Source organism: Scyliorhinus torazame, chromosome 21 (genome assembly GCF_047496885.1).
Source record: "Scyliorhinus torazame isolate Kashiwa2021f chromosome 21, sScyTor2.1, whole genome shotgun sequence".
Lineage (NCBI taxonomy): Eukaryota > Metazoa > Chordata > Chondrichthyes > Carcharhiniformes > Scyliorhinidae > Scyliorhinus > Scyliorhinus torazame.
In genome coordinates, this window is record NC_092727.1 from 28,089,561 (window position 1) to 28,111,667 (window position 22,107).

Consider the following 22,107-nt stretch of genomic DNA (forward strand, 5'->3'; position numbering starts at 1 on the left):
CTGCTCTTCTCCCATTTATATTTCCACGGCACTCTCATCTATCAAATGTAGACAAAGTCAGAAAATCCAGTGATAATTCACAACACTTCTTAAAATGAATGTCTTTGATGCCGTTCAAACAAGATGGTGCTTTTACATATTTTTTAAAAAAGTATATTTATCAAAGTTTTACATTTTAACAAATAATGCAACAAAACAGTGGTGCACACCCTCCCACGTGGCAATTGCTTGCAATGACCACAAGAGTTCAGGATAGATTTTTCACACCATGTTCAGGCACACACCAGCAGCACCAATGACACACAGCAACCTGCTTCCTTCGGATACAGACCTGCCTGTGTCCCTGAAGGAACCAATAATGGATTCTTTATACCCAGCATAACAAAAAATGAAAAATACACGAGAACTCAGTTCTAAAAGGATGTTATACATAATCAACACAATGCAAAATAATCCCAGCCTTAGGCACAGATGGATCATCATTTCACATATTCACACAGAAGACGAGCAGCTATGGATTCGGATTTTGGTCAGTGCCGTCATCGCCTCCCCATAACCTAATTCAAACATGGGTTTAAAGAAAAAAAAGAGGGAGATCTGTCAAGAGCAGAAGGCAACAGGATAAAAGAGGACCAGGACCTAGCCAAGATTCTGTATTCCTCTGGTGCATGCCCACCACCTATTAATGAAGAGGAGAAAAAAACTACTTGTTCAGACAAGGGAACAACCCAATCATAAACGGGGGCGGGGAGGTAGAAGGATGTCACCCATAATACAGAATTCAGCTCAACCCAGGCCCGTGCACAAAGGAGTCCGTCAACCAAAGATATTCAAACATATCAAAACAAAAACATAGTCTCTCAGGAGGACGCCTCTAATGAGTGCCTTCAAGAAGGGACGTCCCAAGCAAAAGGGGGTAGCAGGATACCAACCCCAACACCAGAGCTTGCTCAATCCAAAACATTGGACCCCCAGCATACACCAAGACCTACCACTCAGCTGGCCCTGCAGCTCACCGACCACACCCAGGGCAGCGCACCAACTTCACTAACATTAGAATAAAATCACACCAGCTTTAACTGGGGAGACTCCACCACCAAAGAGAAGAATCATCAAGGAACCCATTAATTGGGTGTCTTGGGAGGGGGACGGATTCCTTCCCCCCGGAACAATAACGGAATCTCCCGTAACCTGAATCAAATCGGGGTTTAAAACAGTTTCTGCTCACCCAGATGAAAGAGGAAAGAACCCCGCGAAGGGAGCAATGCCCCAGCTAGTCCAGGTATATTAGCCACAGACCAGTAATGCATGCCATTATGAAGAGGATACAAGGGACAAGACAGCACTGCCTCAACGAAGACATAGACATTACCTCCTCATGGAAGACCATAAGATACAAGAGCAGATTTAGGCTATTCAGCCCATCCAGTATGCTCCATCATCTGATCATGGCGTTTCTCATCCCCATTCTCCTGCCTTCTCACCATAACCCCTGATCCTCTTATAAATCAAGAACCTAAAATTGACATATATCCCAGGACTTACACTTCTGGTGCCCAAATAGTTTTTCAGCCAAATAGTTACACGATCCATGTTTCTGACATTATATCACTGCAGAGCTGTTGTTTTTGGATTTGTACATTAGTGCAACAACCACTAATCAAAGGCAACTATAACAAAAGGCAGATGTTGTGACTGTGGACCCAGTATGTTCCCAAGAACCCACCAATGATAAACATTTTCAACCAATACCAAAAGGTGTGCTTCTTCTGTGGTTGAAAGAATTCACCAATGGCTCTGCCATAGTCCATGATGGGCAACCTTAACCTCTGCATGCAAAAATTGACCCAACCCATGAGAGGTTTACATAGAATGTTTCTGGTATTTTCCGCAGACTTTTAGTACTGATACTTCATGCTGAGGAAATTCAGCATTTTGTTTCTGTAAGAAGCAGGAGGCCTGATTTAGTTTCTTGCAGTAATGGTTCTATTATGATCTTGTACTGGACTAAGAGTTCAGAAAAATCTCTCATTACGAGAGCAAACCAATTTATCAAAATCTTAATCACGTTGGCTGAGTCTAGGAACAAAAAATGGTTTTCTCAGGATCCCAAATGTTTCCCATTGGATAGATTTTTATCTGTTACAAATTATAAGTAAAGTAGGCTTTATAGAAAATGTCCACCATTCCACTAACTTTTTAAGATACATTATCTCCCAATTTTGGACTTGTCATTTTCTCTTCAGTCCATGTGTCATCCCAGTGTCTACACATCTATCTGTATCTTCCTGAATGAATCACATGTGGACCTAACTACTCTGCAGGAATTAACAATGTTTAAAATGAATAACCTAAGGACACTTAAGTTCAGTGAATAAATAAAAAAGATTAAGTGGTTTTCTCACCATGATCATTTCTTGAGACTCCTATTTCTCATCTATATTGCCCTTGGTGAGATCATCTGGAAGCATGATTCATCCTACAGGTTAGTACCAATGAGAAAAAGCTTTCTTGCTTTGTCATTCTGCTCAATGTCACGATTACTGCTGTTGTTGAATTACCTGCCAGAAATTTCTATCACATATCACTGGCAAAAATCAAAGCTATCCTGTTTTCCTCCCCCATCATAAACCTGCCACATAACTCTGGATCCTAGACTGGCCAAGAGTGACATGATTGTGTGTATTCTTGGGGCCCTACTTGACCCAGAGCTAAACCAAAAACCACACATGTACATTTTCATAAAGATCATCTTCATAACATCACCCATTTCCATCCCTACCGCATTTCAGTTCCATTCATGCCTTTGTACTTTTCTTTTTAAAAACATAGAATTTACAGTGCAGAAGGAGGCCATTCAACCCATCGAGTCTGCACCGGCTCTTGGAAAGAGCACCCTACCCAAGGTCAACACTGCCACCCTATCCCCATAACCCAGTAACCCCACCCAACACTAAGGGCAATTTTGGACACTAAGGGCAATTTATCATGGCCAATCCACCTAACCTGCACATCTTTGGACTGTGGGAGGAAACCGGAGCACCCGGAGGAAACCCACGCACACACAGGGAGGATGTGCAGATTCCGCACAGACAGTGACCCAAGCCGAAATCGAACCTGGGACCCTGGAGCTGTGAAGCAATTGTGCTATCCACAAGGCTACCGTGCTGCCCCTATACTTGATATCAACTGCTCTCTAACTAACTGGGTCAAAATCCCTCGCAAGGTTCGACACGTACACAACTTTGTTGTTCCATCACAGGGTTCCATGCCCCTACATTGGCTCCCTTTCTTCATAGAATCATACAACACAGGTGGTCATTCAGGCCATGTCTGTGACTTTGTAAGAACTATCCTATTAGTCCCACCCCTCTGCTCTATCCCCATAATTGTGCAATTCTATCCTTCTCAAATACATTCATGTATATATGTAAATTCTAAAATGTTATGAATGAATCTGCTTCCATTACTTTCGGGCACTGCATTCCAGATCATAATTCACGACATAAATATGTTCTCATCTTTCCCTATGTTCTTTGGTCAATTATTGTAAATCAGTGTTCCCATAGAAACATAGAATCTCTACCGTGCAGAAGGAGGCCATTCGGTCCATCGAGTCTGCACCGACACTCTGAAAGTGCGCCCTATCCCTGTAACCCCACTAGGGGAACTTTAGCATATCCAATCCACCTAACTTCACATTTTTGGACTATGGAAGGAAACCATAGAACCTGGAGGAAACCCACACAGCCAGTCACAAGAGGTCAGGATTGAACCCGGGTCTCTGCCGCTGTGAGTCAGCAATGCTAACCACTGTGCCACCGTGGCGCTCACCTGTGTTCCCTGGTTATCAACTCACCTACCAGCAGAAACTTTATCTCTACCTATACTATCAAAAACCCTAACAATTGGAACATCCGGTTTACCCGCTCTGCTCAAAGAAAACATTCTTAACTACTCCAGTCTCTCCATGGAACTGAAGTCTCTCACTCCTGGTACTATTCAAATAAACCTTCAGCCTACCCTTTCAAGCCCTTCAGTCTTCCTCTCGTATGCATCCAGAATTGGATGCAATACTCCAGCTGAGAGCTATGTCTGATTCCTTCCAATCAGGTTTCTGCCACTGCACCAAAACGGCTCCTACGTAACTGAGACAAAGATAAACTTGCCGTCCATGCCCTCCCAAGCCGCTGTCTTAGGTAACCACACCATCCTCCTTTAATGCCTCGCCAATATTGTCCTTCTTAATGGAATGGCACCAAGGATTGGAGCTTACCTCCATTCTGGTCTAATGTAGCCAGTGAATCGCCTTCAAGGGCTTCTCTTTCAATTCCACACCGTTACCCCTGGTGACCGCCCCCCTCCACACCCCCACCCCACCCCCAAGGATCCATCCCCAGCCCCTTTCAGTCTCTTATCTACATGCAGCCCACTTGACGCAATCATATGAAAACACAGCAGCAGTTTTTACATGTACGCTGACGACATTAGTTCCACCTTGCTTCCAGTGTCTCTACTTTATCCAATTACTTGTCTGACATCCAGCAGTACAGCATAAATTTCCTCCAACTAAATATTGAGAAGACAGAAATCACCGTTATCAGTCCCTGCCACAAACTCTGTTCTTTAGCCGCCAACTGAATCCTTTCCCCTGGCAACTGAGAATGTTTGTAAACTTGATGTCATATTTGTTTTCCCCCCCCCACAAAGAGCTTCCAACCACATATCCATGCCAACACTCAGAGCACTTGATTTCCCCTCCCGAATCTAGCCCACCCAGTTCATGAGCTGCTGAAACCCTCATCCATATCTTTGTTACCTCCAGACTAAACAATTCCAACACACTCCCACCTGCCCTATCGATCTGTGAAGTCTTTCACATGTGCTCGCTAACTTGCATTAACTCCTAATTAAGCAATGCCTCAATTTAAAAAAAAATTAGCCTGCTTTCCAAATTCCTTCACAGAAAGCACCCATCTATCTGTTATCTCCTCCACCCACAAAGCCCGCCGAAATATCAAAGTTCCTTTAATTTTGGGTTCTTGTACACTCCTAATTTAATCGCTCCAGCATCAGTGGCCATGGCTTCAGCTGCCATTGCCCCAAGTGCTGAATTTCCTCTATTAATTTCTCTTTCCTCCTTTAAGATACTCCTTAAAACATACCTATGGGCAACCTTTTCATCATAAAGTCACAGTCACTTATAGCACAAGAGGCGACCATTTGGCTCACTGGGTACATGCCAACTCCCCAAGAAGCAATTCAGTCAGTCCCATACCCCATGGCGCTGCAAGTTTATTTCTTTCAATTGTCCATTCAGTTTCCTTTTGAAATCACCAGTTGGTTCCGCTTCCATCACCACCTTCCACCTGGCAAGTTTTAGGTCATTACCACTCACTGCATAAAAAAGTTCTTCCTCACATTCCCTGTATCTCTTGCTCAAAAACGTAAATGTGCCCCCTAGTCCTTCTTCCATCAGCTAATGGGCAGTGTTTTTCCTTGTCTGGCTTATTTAAATCATATCTCGCACACCTCTATCAAATCTCCCTCAATCTCCTTTGCTCCAAGGAGAACAACACCAGCCTTTTCCAACCCAACCTTGTAACTAAAGTCCCCCTCCCTGAAACCATTGTAGTAAATCTCATCTGTACTCTCTCAAGGACCTATACATCTTTCCTAAAGTGTGGTGACCCAAAGTTGACACAGTTCTCTAGTTGGTGTCTAACCAGAGTTTTATAAAACTTCAGCATTATTTCCCTGCTTTTTGTATTTAGTATCTCTATTTAACGAAGCCCAAGATCCCACATGCTTTGCTAACAACACTCTCTCAATATGCCCTGTTCAAAAATCATCTACCCGAATACCTTATTTTATGGCTTAGTGTCAGATTTTGCTTTATCACGTTCCTGTGATGTGCCTACATTAAAGATTCGTTATACCAAAGGCTTGATTATAACCAGTAACTTATAAAGATTCCACTCTACATATAGTTCAAACTCTCATTTTCAAACACTTCCAGACTCACTCTGTGCACCTCTTCACATTATTTCAGACTTCATCACTTCTGGCAGCCTTTGTTGCTTTAGCTGAGCATTCCCTGCTTCCTATTATCATAGAATTTACAGTGCAGAAGGAGGCCATTCAGCCCATTGAGTCTGCACCGGCTCTTGGAAAGAGCACCCTACCCAAGGTCAACACCGCCACCCTATCCCAATAACCCCACCCAACACTAAGGGCAATTTTGGACACTAAGGGCAATTTATCATGGCCAATCCACCTAACCCGCACATCTTTGGACTGTGGGAGGAAACCGGAGCACCCGGAGGAAACCCACGCACACACAGGGAGGATGTGCAGACTCCGCACAGACAGTGACCCAAGCCAGAATCGAACCTGGGACCCTGGAGCTGTGAAGCAATTGTGCTATCCACAAGGCTACCGTGCTGCCCCCTATCATGGGATGCAGGACCTTGTCAACTCACCCTGAGTTTCTGGCAATATTTTCCCTCTCTCCTGCCTTATGCCACCCCACCTTCAAAAGCCTCCTTATAAAAAGTCAACCTCTGGATTGGCCAACTGTCTCAATGACCCTACTTCTTCTTTCTGTTAAGGAAACGCCGTGGATCATTTTGAATGTTAAACAAAACAACTACATTGATACGTGTTGGATCAAAAATAGTGAGAGTCACCGTTCAAATTAATGAATGCAGACGGCGTCACCGAACCTCTAGGCTGGTACCATATTTACAGCCATGAAGAGGGTCTTTCTTTTGACAGATTGGACGTTACCAATGGTCAGGCAACGAGGGGCCCAGTCGGGAAGACCCGCCTGCCCACAGCTCATGCGCCCTACAAATGAGGCAAACACGAATGACTGACTGGGCGACAATCCTCAATAACTCACACAACAAATTCCATCGCATCGCGCACTCGGGCCTTGGCGGCCACCTACCGATCTGCCCTATGAACTCGATTTTAATGCCCTGGTGTTCCAGCCTCTTGCCGGGGTTTTTCAGAGTGACATTCACTTTGCCCGAGACAGTCTCTCCATCGTAAAACAGGTAGTACTTGTCCTTCTTCCCGTCTTCGGTCTTGTGCTCCACTCTTTTGCGAGTCTCGGCGTCATTCAACACAACGTCGATTTCTGCACTTTGCCCGAAGCTGAAGAAGCTCATTCTTGGTTGTTTTGCCTAAAGAAACCGGCGAGGGAGGGAGGGGGGGGGGGTGATGAGTTGGTGGAGAGGGGGGGGGGGGGGGGAGGAATGGGAGAAAGAGGGTGATCAAGAGGAAATGCAGCGTAGATCTGAAGCTCCTATCTCTTCTCACGGTAAATATGGAAAAAAAAAAGCCCACACAAGTGTGTGCCGGAGACGTTATCCGAATCCCAGCCCGGTGGGTGCAGGCTGCTGGGATCCTTTTCCTGTTTCTGCCTCTCTGCAGCAACTTCGCCCTCGCACTCTGCGCGCATGCACCCCTCCGCCCGAGTCACGCGCACGCGCCCCTCCGCCCGCCTGTCCCTCAGTAACGCGCTCGTGCCCCGTCGCCCGCCTCTCCCTCAATAACGCGCACGCGCATCATCGCCCTCCTCCTCCAGTAACGCGTACGCGCCCCTCCGCCCGCCCCCGAGTCGCGCGCGCGCACCCGACCCCCCCCCCCGGGGGCCCGGTAAAGCGCACGCGCCCTGATCGTCCTCTGCCCCGAGTAAACGCGCGCACGCGCCGGCCTGGAGGTCACATGATACCGTCTTTTCTTTGCCCCATTCGACCCAGAGTGCAGGAGCAGTACACACACACACACATAGATATATATATATATATATATATGCCATTTGGACCCATCTTTTCCTTCTTCCTCCTCCCCCCCCACCCCAATGTTGGACTCATAATTTATACATTTTTTTTTGTCCAAACTTAATATAGCGTCAGGGTTACTAAAAAAAAAAATCACGGAGAAACAAATTAAAGACGGGATCCGGCAAATCACTGTCTGACGTTTGACCCGCCGTCCAGTTTAAACATTTGTAATTCCCAACTGTCAAAAAGCCGGGCTACCAACCGCCGACTGCGCACGCGCAACAACGGTCGCCAGGGAGAGAAAGTAATTTAAAATAAAAAGCAAATTAGGCTTCAGTTATCAATTTATGGCCTCCGCGAATTCCGATGAATGGAAACACTGAGGAAAAAATATAATTTTTCTTTCTTTTTTTTTTAAACCCCCCCCCACTTTTTCTTTGTCGCGGGTGCGCAGGCGCGGGGCCGGCTCTGTGTTTTGGCGGGTCAGCGGGGTTTGAAATGGCCGCAGCGCAACTGGTGCCCAGACTGGAATCCTTTAAACTGCGCCAGATCAGTACAGGTAAGGGTGATGAACTCGGGGAGGGCGAAACAATCTCCCCGTTGCAGTATGTGTTCCGAGCAAGGGGGCGGGAGAGGCATGGATAACTAATGAATGAATGTTCCCGGTGTAAGAGTATTGTTCCTGCCCTGGAGGAGGAATCATAGCATCATTACAGTGCCGAAGGAGGCCATTTGGCCCATCGAGTCTGCACCTCTGAAAGAGCACCCCACCCTTTCCCAACAACCCCTTAACCTAATCTAAGGGGCAATGGATCTTGTCCAATGTCTAACCTGCACATCTTTGGATTGTGGGAGGAAACCTGAGCACCCGGAGGAAACTCACACAGACACGGGGAGAACATGCAGACTCTACACAGTTATCCGAGGCTGAAATTGAACCCGGGTCCCTGCCGCTGTGAGGTAGCAGTGCTAACCACTGCATACCCGGCTGATCATATGCCACCCGTACTTGGTTCAACTGATGATTACTCATACAAACTACCGTAGGTCCTGGTTGTCATTGGCAGTTTCTTGATCCAACTGCATATCTTACAATTTACAAAGTCCTCAGTGTGCTAGTTGTAAGTGCAGACAGAAAGCGAGCTGTTGCATGCGTTGAACATTGCAGGGACCTGAAGACCACTCGTATTTGACTGGAATCGCAGGGACCTGAAGACCACTTGTATTGGACTGGAAACGTTACTTACTCCACAGAGGCTGTCAGACTGTGTTGAGTTTATTTTTGCAGCAATTCCTGTCTTTATTTCAGATTCTCTGCAGTATTTTATTTGTCGCAGGGATTTGTAAAGAAAATGTTTTGTAATACAGACCAATTTGGAAATGAACAATGGATGGTTGCTTATATTCAGATTGCTGCTGTGCATGATAGTATTCATGTGGAGATGCCGGTGTTGGACTGGGGTGGGCACAGTAAGAAGTCTTACAACACCAGGTTAAAGTCCAACAGGTTTGTTTCGAATCACTCAGGATTCACCTGAGGAAGGAGATGCGTTTCGAAAGCTAGTGATTCATCATGTTATAATCGTATTTCTGATACTTTTGTAAGTGGATGTGTAGTGATTTAAAATGCAATGTATAGTCCAAAGATGCACAGGCTAGGTGGAGTTACAGGGATAGAACAGGGAAGTGTGCCTAGGTAGGGTTCTTCTCCTTTAGAGGCTCAGTCCGGAATCCCTGGAGTGATTCTATGATTTTTAAATCCAGCCTTGCAAGAAAAACATTTTTGAAGAAAAATATACTATTTTTGATGATTTTTTTTCTGGCTGGGTATTTAATAAACTAATTCCATTAATTCAATGGAAAGACTGCCAGCCAGCCGTGGGGGAGAAAAAGGAACATGCTCTCAATACCTCTTTCTGACCTCCCTGCACCCCCACCCCCATGAAAAATGGCATCTCCTTTAGACTCACACTATTCTCTTGAAATATTTCTAAGATGAGACAGCAATAGCTATTCTGCAAAATAAGTCACAGAATCCTTTACAGTGCCAAAGGAGGTCATTCGGCCCATCGAGTCTGCGCCGACCCTTGGAAAGAGCACCCTATTTAAACCCACACCTCCACCCTATCCCAGTAACCCCACATAACCTTTTTTTTTTTTGGACTCATAAGGAGCAATTTAGCATGGCCAAACCACCTAACCTGCACGTCTGGACTGGGAGGAACCGGAGCACCCGGAGGAAACTCACACCTCACACAGACAAGTCACCTTGGAAAGCTGATCTCTTTTACCAAGCTTTTTATTTTTAAAAATTTGTTTATGGGATGTGGCTAGGGCAGTATTTATTGCCCAACCCTATTTGACCTTGAGAAGGTGATGGTGAGCAGCCTTCCTGAACCGCCATAGTCCCTGAGGTGTAGGTGCACCCGCAGGGATGTTCGGGAGACCTAGTGACAGTGAAGAAACGGCGATATATTTTCAAATCAGGATGGTGAATGAGGGGAACCTCCAGGTGGTGGTGCTCCCATGTATTTTCCACCATTGTCCTAGCTGGCAGTGGTCATGGGTTTAGAAGGTGCTGCTCAAGGATTCTTGGTAAATTCGTGCAGTGCGTCTTGTAGATGGTACACACTGCTGCTACTGTGCTTTGGTGGTGCAGGCAATGAACGTTTGTGGAAGGGGGTGCCAATTAAATGGGGGGAGGATTGCAGGTGTGGCAGTATGACACCAAACAGTTGAGGGTTTTCCCTTCGGGCTCCTTGATGCCATACTCCGTCAAATGCCGTGAAGTCAAGGGCAATCACTCGCCTCTGAAATTGAGCTTTTCTGTTCAAGTTTGAACCAAGGCTGTAATCAGGAGCTGCGTGACCCTAGCGGAACCCAAGCTGAGCACAAGTTATTACTGAGTAAGTGCCGCTTGATAGCGCTGTTGATAAACTCATCACTTTACTAATGAATGAGAGTAGACCGATGTGGTGGTAATTGGCCGGGTTGGGTTTATCCAGTTACTGGTGTACAAGAGATACCTGGGCAATTTTCCACATTGCTGGCTAGGTTTCAGTGTTGTAGCTGCCCTGGAACAGCTTCGGTAGGGGCTCGGCAAATTCTGGAACACAAGTCTTCAGTACTATTGGTAGAATATTGTCAGAACCCAGAGCCTTTGCAGTGTCCAGTGCCTTCAGTCGTTTCTTGATATCACGTGGAGTGAATCATATTGGCTGAAGACTGACATTTGTGAGCATGGGGAGATGGATCATCCATCCACTTAACACTTCTGGCTGAAGTAGATGCGAATGCTTCAGCCTTATCTTTTGCACTGATAGAATCCCAACATTCAGCCCATCGAGTCTGCACTGACCCTTTCAAAGACCACGCTACCTCACCCCAATCCCCTGTCCCTTTCCTGCAACTCCACCCGAAGGGGCAATTTGGCATGGCCAATCCACCTAACCACATCTTTGGACAGTATGAGGAAACCAGAGCATCCGGAGGAAGCCCACGCAGACACTGGGAGAATGTGCAAACTCCACACAGACAGTCACCAAAGGTTGCAATCAAACCCAGGTCCCTGGCGCCGTGAGGAGGAAGTGCTGATCACTAACACTGCGCCGCCCTATCTTGGAACACTGGACTACAGTGAAGTGAAGTCGCCATAGTCCCAGATGACCATAGGCTGCTTTCCCCTTTGAGGTGGGGAACTGACTGAATATGTTTTAACCTGAGAATATTTGCGAAGCCTACTCCTCCAATGAGTTATTTAATTGTCCACAGCCAGCTATCATTCACGGCTGATGTGACAGAATTGCAGAGCTATAATCCGACCCGTTGGTTGGTGAATTGCCTAGCTCGATCTATTACTTGCTGCTTATGATGTTTGGCATGCTCGCAGTCCTGTGTTGCAGCCTCACGAGGTTGACACCAATTTTCTAGGTATGCCTGATGTTGCTCCTGGCATGCTCTCCTGCACTGTCGTCTTTGAACGAGGATTGATCCCCAGACTTGGTAGTAACGTGAGTGTGGAGAATATCCTGTGCAATGAAGTTACAGATTGTGGTTGAGTACAATTCTGCTGCTGCTGATGGCCCACGGTGGCTCATGGATGCCTACTCTTGAGTTGCTAGAAATGCTTGAAGTCTATCCCATTTGTCAAGGTGCTAGTGCCACACAACACAATGCAGGGTATCCTCAATGTGAAGATGGGACTTTGTCTCCACAGGGATTATGCGGTGGTCATTCCTACCGATACTCTACTCTATAATGACCAGATGCAACTGCATTAGGCAGATTGGTGAGGATGGGGTCAAATATTCTTCTGCCTCTTGTTGATCCCCATACGTTCTGCCACAGACCCAGCCTTAACAGCCTTGCCCTTTAGAATCTGGCCAGCTCGCTCTAATGGTACTCCCAAACCACATTTGATGATGGACATTGAAGTTCCCCTGTCCAGGGCCTTACCAACCTCTGCTTCATCCAAGTGATGTTCAACATGGAGGAGTACTGATTCATCAGCTGAAGGGAGACCGTACATGGTAATTACCAGACTGTTCCTTTATCCAAGTTTGACTGATGCCATGAGACTTTGTGGGGTCCAGAGTCAATGTTGAGAACACCCACTTGATCCTATGTTACTGTGCCAACACCTCTACTGGGTCTGTCCTGTGAGTGGAACAGGACCGATGGAGGAATGTTGATGATGTCTCAGTGATATTAACTGTAAGATATGCTTCTGTGAATATGACTATGTCAAGCGTTTGCTTGACTAATCTGTGAGACAGTTCTCCCAATTTTGGCACAAACCCCCAAATTTTGATCATCCAATTGCTCCCTCCCAATTTTGGCACAAACCTCCAAATTTTGATCATCCAATTGCTCCTTATCTCGCTTCTGTCATATATTGTTTTATAATGTTTCTGTGAGGTGCTTTGGGAAATTGTACTATGTTGAAGTCACTTTGTAAATTGTTGTGCCATTATCCGTTTTGTTGTTCCTTCTCTACTCCTTTTCCTTTTCTCTGAACCTGCTTAAAGCATCTATAACTCTTTACCCTTCAAATGAAAGGACATCAACCTGTGTATTTTTCTCCAAGTACTGATTTGTTTCCCTCTCTTAACTTGAGTCCGCAGGCAAACTGCCGCTCTGGGCATCCTACTCCCATGTCACCTCCAAATCAGCTCTTGGCTGCCACCAGAGATTATGTGCGAGCTGCAAAGTCAAGACAGTATCATTTCCCTCTCTTCTGTCCCTACACTTCAATCAATTATGTGACTATTAATCTCTCCCATCTTGCAATTTTGGGGTGGCGGTGGCCCAATTTTGGAGAGGTGGTGGCGTAGTGGTATTGTTACTGGACTAATAAACCAGCGACTCCGAGTAGTGCTCTGGGGACCCAGGTTCAAATCCCGCTACTGCAGGTGGTAACATTTGAATTAAAAAAAAAAAAAAAAAATCTGGATTTTAAAAAAAGTCAAAATTAAAGAAGATGACCATGAAACCGTTGTGATTATCGTAAAAACCCATCTGATTCACTAATGTCCTTTTTAGGGAAGGAAATCTGCCATCCTTACCTGGTCTGGCCTACATGTGACTCCAGACACACAGCAATGTGGTTGATTCTTAATTGCCCCCTCGCGGGTAATTAGGGATGGGCAATAAATGCTGGCACAGGTTGTGATACCTACATCCCATTGAATGAATGAATTAAAACAAATATTTAGCTTCCTCCTGTGGCATAGTGGTGAGCACAACTGCCTCACGGCGGCGAGGTCCTAGGTTCGATCCCGGCTCTGGGTCACTGTCCGTGTGGAGTTTGCACATTCTCCACGTGTTTGTGTGGGTTTCACCTCCACAACCCAAAAGATGTGCAAGGTAGGTGGATTGACAATGCTAAAATTGCCCTTAATTGGAAAAAATGAATGGGATACTCTAAATTTAGGGCTGGTTTAGCTCAGTGGGCTAGACAGCTGGTTTGTGATGCAGAACAAGGCTTGCAGCGCGGGTTCAATTCCCGTCCCAGGTTACCCGAACAGGCGCCGGAATGTGGCGACTAGGGGCTTTTCACAGTAACTTCATACTTGTGACAATAAAAGGTGATTATTATTAGTGATATAGTTCACTGAACTGGTAAACCACAAATCTAGAGCAATGCTCTGGGGTTCCAGGTATGAATCTCACCATGTTAGATAATTAAATTTGACTTCTCAAATAAACCCACCGTTGCACTCATAGAATCCTTACAGTGCAGAAGGAGGCAATTAGGCCCATCGAGTCTGCAACAACCCTCCGAAAGAGCACTGACACCCACCCCCCTGTTCTACCCCCATAACCTAACCTACACATGTTTAGACACAAGGGGCAATTTAGCATGCCCAATCCACCTAATCCGCACAACTTGGCGGCACGGTGGCACACTGCTGCCTCACAGTTCCAGGGACCTGGGTTCAATTTCGGCCTCAGATGACTGCCTGTGTGGAGTTTTCACTTCCTCCCCGTATCTGCGTGGGTTTTGTCCGGGTGCTCCGGTTTCCTTCCACAGTCCAAAGATGTGCAGCTTAGGAGGATTGGCCATACTAAATTACCCCTTGGTGTCCGAAAGGATAATAATAATCACTTATTATCACAGGTAGGCTTCAATGAAGTTACTGTGAAAAGCCCCCAGTCGCCACATTGCGGCACCTGTTCGGGGAGGTTGGTACGGGAATTGAACCCACGCTGCTGGCTGTGTTCTGCATTACAAGCCAGTGATTTAGCCCACTGTGCTAAACCAGCCCCTTGGTTAGGCTAGGTTGGGTTACTGGGTTTCGGGGATAGGATGGAGGCATGGGGTGCTCTTTCCAAAGCCCATTCCAGACTCGATGGGCTGAAAGGCCTCCTTCTACTTTGTAAATTCTAAGCTCTTTGGACTGTGGGAGGAAACCAGAGCACCTGCTTTTCTGGAGTTCAAGCAGAAATTTAAAAGTAAAATGAATAGCAGACACATTACAAACCTATCCTTTCTCATCTATCCTTTCTCATTCTTCTGATGAATATTGCAAGATGTATTAATTTTTGGTGTTCCACTTTTCAGCATGGGTGGATACAGTATGGGAGCTGGATTTTACAGAGACTGAGCCATTAGATTCACAGCTGGAATCGGAGATCACAGAAAATGGACTTGAAATATTCTCTCATCTTTACACCAGTCTTTTTAAGTTTGTTGACCAACACCTGCCAGCAGAGACATTGGGTGTAAGTATTCGGTCATTTTGGATTCTCGCTTCAGTCTAATTGTTGTCATCAGTGCAAATTTGTGACTAAATTGTTTCCTTACTTTTATGCCTTGCTTTCTGTTAAAGTTGCAGTTTTTAAGAAGATAGTAAGCATTACTGTCATTTTGCTCCGTGCATTTTAAATGTGACAGCTCGTAAGGTGAAATGGTAGAGTCTTGTAGCATAGAAGGTTATTTGTCAATGGTTAGTAAGGTGGGATTTTTCCAGACTGCTGCACCACGGCCGGGACCTCGCCCTTGCCAGTTAAATCAGTAACGCAAGTATAAGTATGTTTTTCTAATTCAATTATCACATACTCTTGTGTATTTTAACTGTTGCATTGTGGGAGTCTGGCAATGTTGTGCAAAATTCTTTCCCCTGCCCTGTTAGGTAATGGAATTCTACTCAAAACCTAATGAATAGGCAATACAATTCATCACAAAGGGTGATAGATTTCTTGTGTGTTGATAGAATAAGCATTTATAATCTTTTGATTTTGAGATAAGGTAGCAATATATACCAATTTCATTCCCCCTTTAAATAATGATTGGATTTTGTTTATTGTCACGTGTACCGAGGTACAGTGAAAAGTATTTTTCTGCGAGCAGCTCAACAGATCATTAAGTACATGAAAAGAAACTAAAAGAAAATACATAATGGGGCAACACAGTACACAATGTAACTACATAAACACCGGCATTGGGTGAAGCATACAGGGGTGTAGTGTTAATGAGGTCAGTCCATAAGAGGGTCATTTAGGAGTCTGGTAACAGTGGAGAAAAAACTGTTTTTGAGTCTGTTCATGTGTGTTCTTAGACTTTTGTATCCTGCCCAATGGAAGAAGTTGAAGAGTGAGTAAGCCAAGGGGGAGGGGTCTTTGATTATGCTGCCCGCTTTCCCAAGGCAGCGGGAGGTGTAGATAGAGTCAATAGATGGGAGGCAGGTTTGTGTGATTGACTGGGCTGTGGACACGACTCTGAAGTTTCTTGCAGTCTTGAGCCAAGTAGTTGCCATACCAGGCGGTGCTGTAGCCAGATAGGATGCTTTCTATGGTGCATCTGTTAAAAGTTGGTAAGAGTCTGCGTGGACATGCTGAATTTCCTTAGTTTCCTGAGGAAGTATGGGCGCTGTTGTGCTTTCTTGGTGGTAGCTTCGACATGAGTGGACCAGGACAGATTTTTGGTGATGTGCACAGCTAGGAATTTGAAGCTGTCAACCATCTCTACCTTGGCCCAGTTATGCAGACAGGGATGTGTAAAGTACTTTGCTTCCTGAAGTCAATGACCAACAAAATGCCCAGGCAGCTGGTTTCTCTGCTATCAAAGGGATGCCTCCAGTCCAGAGGCCAATAGATTGCACGCATGTTGCCTTGCTCTCATTGGTCCATCTGGGACTACCCTACATCAACAGGAAGGGCTTCCACTTCCTGAACATTCAGCTCCTGTGTGACCACCCTATGAAGATCACGCACATGGGTGCACGCTTCCCAGGGAACGTGCATAACCGCTACATCCTGGGGCAGTTGCACTTACCCGGCCTCTTCAAGGACCACCTCCAGGATGGCAGGTTGTCTCTTGGGGGATAAGGGATATCTGCTGGGGACTTGACTAATGATGACGCCAGTACAGAAGCTGGTGACCGATGCGGAGACACAATACAACGAGGCCCATGCGGACAGCAGGCTGTCATTGAGCGGTGCATTGGACTCCTCAAGATGTGGTTCCGATGCCTCAGCTGTTCAGGTGGTGCTCTGGAGGGCTGCGGCATCGGTGTTGCCAACTCACCCATGCAGCTCAGTGGAGGTTGTTGATCTTGTGGCACTGGATGCCAGTCCTCCTGGTCACACTAGCTGATGGCCTGGTTGTCATTGGCTGTCCTGTGGCTGACCCCCCCCCAAGACACTTGAGGAACAGGGCATCCCGTCTTGCCTCGACCGCATCCAATAATCTGCCCAGGTCAGCATCCCCGAATTGTGGGGCTGGTCTTCTCGGATACATGGCTGCGAGCTGAGTGGGGTTGACTGTGCAGGATTGGTTTAAGTGCTGCTCTTCCTTGTTTGTGGGCCGGGCCGGAGGGGGGGGAGAGAGGAGAGAGGAGAGCGGCTAGTGAGTGCGGAGCTGGTGAATCCCAGCGGGACCATCATTTGAGTTGTGAAGCCCGCGGGACCTCGTTAAGTGGACAAATTAACATTTTATAGCAGCGACCGCCTCGCCGGGCTGAGTGTCAGGCATCCAAGGAATCAAACCTGGGGGGTGGGGGGACACCTTAATTTCATTATTACTGAATCTTTGATCAAGTGTTCCATATTTACAAGTTTTTTGCAACATGGTTCAACTCCTGTAAAATGACTAGAAACTGTTGTCTACAAAGACGATCCCAATATTAATCTAAGTGATACATTATGATGTCACATGGTTGGGAGTACCTGTTTCTGGACCACAATATAATGAACTGCTTTTTAAGATAGAAGTCGATTTATATTGTGCATCTACCCCTGTCTGTGCTGAAACTGATGGAATATTGGTACTTTAAACATTGTGATACTGCACCTGGCTTTTTCGACACTGTTGTGGATTACGTCTTTTGATGTTGAACAGACACATTAGTCCAGCCTTTGGAGCCTGCGCTACTAAAAGCAGAAGTGTTCCACACCTACAGTAGAGATGGGAACAGAAAACCTTGCTGGCTGCCAGTCTGAGCCACTGAAACCTTCTGCTTCCCCTAAACTGGTGTTTCAAGTAGTTTCATTTCTATTAAATGGAATAAAACTATTTTTAAAATTTCCTTGGGTGTGCAACATTGTATTTTTCATTTTAAGACTTGTACTGGAAGTCCATGAGGCACAAAGGAAACCTCCAATGCACGACTAATGTTTTTTTGCAATTTTGCCTCATGTACATTTTCTTGGAAGTATGACCAGCTCTTGCTTCCACCTGAAGTTATTCAACATGAAATATCTGCTTCCCGTACAGGGGTCATTGAGGTATTTCCTTTTGCGTGTTGCACTGACTGATTTCAGTTATGGTAGAAGTAAGGGGTGCTGCATTTTGTATCTGTGCTCCTGAGTTAGGGAGGGGGAAATTAGTGACCTTTGCAGAAAGCATATTTGTGTGTGTTGATGGCAAGGGAATTAAACTCAACTGCTTTTCACTTGGGTTGGAATACTTTAGGATGAAGAGTTGACCCCTTGTGGCAGAGAAGGGAGGAAGTAAGTGGGAACAGAATAGAAATTTAAAATATTCTTTTGTAATGCCACGTCTGGACTCATTTCCCACTTTAACCTATTTTAATCCCACTGAAAGTGATGGTTGCTGAAGGAATTTAAGATTGTGTATATCTTTGCATATATGGGCTGCAATCTTGTGGATTGAATTTTTAATAAACTGAATCAGTGTTTAAGCTCCATATATATAAAACTTCGTAAGTTATCGGTGACTTTAACAAACCTACTTTTTGCCTGCTGTTCAATACTTGTATTTAGTCAAGTTTTGCATGTGAAGTGAATTATTCTTTTCATTTTGGTAGGATGTTTGGACAGTCTTTGCAGAGAATAATCTCTCCCACAATGCCCTTGTCGTTGTGTTGCATCATTTTATCCACATGGCTCAGAATAAGAAAGCTGATGTCATCCAGCGAGAATATGCCTTGCATGCAGCTGGACTTTATTTCCTGCTCCTTGAAATCCCAGGTGAGATTGTCCAACTCAAAAAATGGTTAGTAACATAATCCGCATGACAGAACTCCCCAAGTCTTTTGGTTTCAAAAGAATCCAACCAAGTGGGCGAAATGTAGCTTTTTGTGACCGAATCCTAGCAGATTAAAAAAAACATTTTGAACTTTCAAATGACATGCAAACGGTTATAAATGTCAGAAGTGCCACAAGTTTGCACGTTCTCCACGTGTGTGTGTGTGTGTCTTAAAAAATGCCACACAGTTTGTAAACCATCTTTTGAGTGTTTTATATGTATGGTTAATCTGAAACTTTAAAAAGAGAATTTAAGATGGAAAGTTGCTTATTTGAATTTATTTCTGACCCTTCTTCCTATTCACCCCTTTGCATTTTCCATATGCTGCTTAGCGGCATATATATGAATTTCTCCCGTGTTATAACTATTTCCCATAAATTGCTCCATTATGATCAGCAAATCCTTTTGACATTTTTTCTTTTAAACCTAGAAAATAGGTGCAGGAGTAGGCCATTTGGCCCTTTGAGCCTGAACCACCATTCACTATGATCATGCAAGTTCAGTTTCCACTCCCGCTTTCTCTCCATAGTTCTTGATCCCTTTAGCTGCAAACACCACATCCAGGTCCCATGTCCAGCAAACTGGCCCCAACAGCTTTCTGTGGTAGAGAATTCCACAAGTTCACAACTCTGAGAGAAGAAGTTCTTCTTTATCTCAGTCCTGAATGGCTTACCCCTCATTCTTCGGCTGTGACCCCTAGTTCTGGAAGTCCCCAACATTGGGAACATTCTTCCTGCATCCAGCCTGTCCAGTCCCATCAGGATTTTACATATGAGATCCACTCATTCTTCTAAACTCCAGTGAGTACAAGCCCAGTCAATCCAGTCTTTTTTCATATGTCAGTCCTGTCATCCCAGGAATTAGTCTGGTGAACCTTCACTGGACATCCTCAATAGCGAGAATGTCCTTCCTCAATTTAGGAGACCGAAACTGCACACAATACTCTAGGTGTGGCCTCACCAAGGCCCTGTAAAACTGGAGCAAGACATCCCTATTCCTATACTCACATCCTCTCGCTGTGAAGACCAACATGCCATTAGCTTTACTCACTCTGCTATTCCTGCAAGCCAATCTTCAGCGATTGTTCCACCATGACACTACGGTCTCGTTGCACTTCCGTTTCCTAAACGGCCGCCATTCAGATCATAATTTGCCTTCCTGTTTTTGCCACCAAAGTGGATAACTTCCCATTTAACCACATATTTTATTTTTTCTGTATATGTAAAGCAGTTTGTCAAGGTGTTAGCTGATAAACAATAGGGTTCTTCTGGAGTGAGGCCCTGATTTAGTCAGGAGGGATGGCACTGCCTTTGAAGCATTTTGTGCCATTTGGGCAATAGTCTTTAATAATGTTACAAGCAGACTTACATTAACATTGCAATGAAGTTACTGTGAAAATCCCCTAGGCACCACACTACGGCGCCTATTCGGGTACACTGGTGTAACTAGCTGGTGGAATGCTGTCTCTACAAAAACAAAGTATTTTTTAAAAGGCATCTATTTTGGGCTTGCTGTCTGTTCTTCGAATTCAGTGGCAATATTTTAGGAATTTAAGACTGGGCTGCGGTCCGAATCTTGTACTAAGTGTATCTCCATACTAATGTTGCGGGTCTTATTCAATTGTCTGAACAGTTTGAAATGAAACCAAGTTACTTTTGAACAAATGTTGGCTAATTTGTTTGTTATGCCAGGTATTCTCATATATGGTTGGCAATATCAGGAGGTTTTTGGTAGCTGTCACATTTTTAGCTCTGCAATTGTTCATTTGAGTCTGCGTACTTGGAATTAGAAAAATAAACTTGGAAGATCTAAAAATGTTCAAAACTATGACACAACAATTGAATATGAACTTTTATTTCACTTTTTCACAGACAAACAAAAACACTTGTAAATAGATGTATTTAGTCTCAGTAATTAGCTGTTTCTGTTTTATAAAATATATTCATTTAAGAACTGGTTTTCAGTTTAACTTATGATGCTTTGTTGCTTATCTATGATAGCAATGAGGTACTGTGGAGAATAAATTCATTGCTAAGAACAAATAACTACAAGATTGTTCAGCTCTCTATTCTTGGTATCTTGATGAAAGATTAATGAGTGATCAAGCCAAGTGAAGACACACGCTTAAAACATCAGTACACACCTATGCGAGATCTGAAATTTAGAAGCCAAAAGTTGTTAACCAAAAACCATACTGCGTATTTACAGCAGTTTGCAGGTATTATCGACAATTGAGTTCGCCCTCATATGACTGCCTTTATCAGGGAAATTACATGAACCGTAGGCATCTGGTATGGACTTGTAACAATTACAAAGCCACTCCTAAATTGTATTAAATGGGTCACCTTTTGGGAAATTAAAATGGAATTATCTGTCATTAAATACTAATGAGGCCGAGCACTCCTGCCACTCTTGTCAGCTTGCTTAAATTTAAAAAAATTGTCGTATCCAATAAAAAAATTGGGTTAAGTATGATCCAACGTCTTAAAAGAATTGAGATGCAGATTCCAGCTATGTTTTAAAATGTGAGAGAGCAGAGCCAGCCTGATTAGCTTGTTAACTTGTCTTCCTGTAGACAGCTGACAGTTTCAGGTCTTTAATCTCAGCAAAGTTGACTGAGTCATCAGTTGCCAGTGTAGGCACCTGAATCACTACGCTGAATGAAATTATCGTGACTTTTATGCCTCCATTACTTCACATTTGTTTGTCTACAGATTTACTGTGTACAGTGTGAAAATGGCATGGATACCGCACACCAGTTGTTACTGGTGGGGATTGTATTGCTAAGAATGGCACCTAATATGATGGTGTTAAATAATTGATTTGAGTGGTGGTACATTGAAACAACAGATCACAATGATAGTTCTAATTTTCTAACCTCCCCATTCCAAGTCACTTCTCTTATTCGCTCTCATTCATTCTCTATCTGTGACACTCACTATTTTTGTATTTTGTGTGGGAAGGGGGCCTTTGCCTCAGCATCAACCTGTTATTTGTAACAAGTGCGGCCTGATAACATGACCTTGCCTCTTTTTTTTTTTTTTTTTTATATCCCTATAATCCAGTAACCCCACCCAACCCAATCTTTTTGGACACTAAGAGCAATTTAGCATGGCCAATCCACCTAACTTGCACATCTTTGGACTGTGGGAGGAAACCGGAGCACCCGGAGGAAACCCACGCAGCCACAGGCAGAGAGCGCAGACCGGGCACAGACAGTGACCCAAGCCAGGAATCGAACCTGGGACCTTGGAGCTGTGAAGCAGCTGTGCTAACTACTATGCTACCGAGCCCCCAAGGCCTCCTCCCACACCGCCCGCAACT

At 44.8% G+C, this 22,107-nt stretch overlaps 2 protein-coding genes across 4 annotated transcripts in view; one reads left to right on the forward strand and one right to left on the reverse strand.

Moving 5' to 3' along the window:
* Positions 1-7,472, reverse strand: part of LOC140398231 (vacuolar protein sorting-associated protein 26B-like) — a 50,924-nt gene extending 43,452 nt beyond the window's left edge. The window contains exon 1 of the mRNA XM_072486647.1: positions 6,953-7,472. Coding sequence (XP_072342748.1) covers positions 6,953-7,175 — 223 coding nt within the window. The 5' untranslated portion in view covers positions 7,176-7,472. The remainder of the gene's footprint in view (positions 1-6,952) is intronic.
* Positions 7,473-8,225: 753 nt separating this feature from the next.
* ncapd3 (non-SMC condensin II complex, subunit D3) overlaps positions 8,226-22,107 on the forward strand; it is a 100,756-nt gene continuing 86,874 nt past the window's right edge. For all 3 annotated transcript variants that reach the window (XM_072486644.1, XM_072486643.1, XM_072486642.1), the window contains exons 1-3: positions 8,226-8,352; positions 14,857-15,017; positions 18,563-18,725. In XM_072486644.1, the coding sequence (XP_072342745.1) occupies positions 8,292-8,352; positions 14,857-15,017; positions 18,563-18,725 (385 nt within the window). In that variant the 5' untranslated portion in view covers positions 8,226-8,291. The remainder of the gene's footprint in view (positions 8,353-14,856; positions 15,018-18,562; positions 18,726-22,107) is intronic.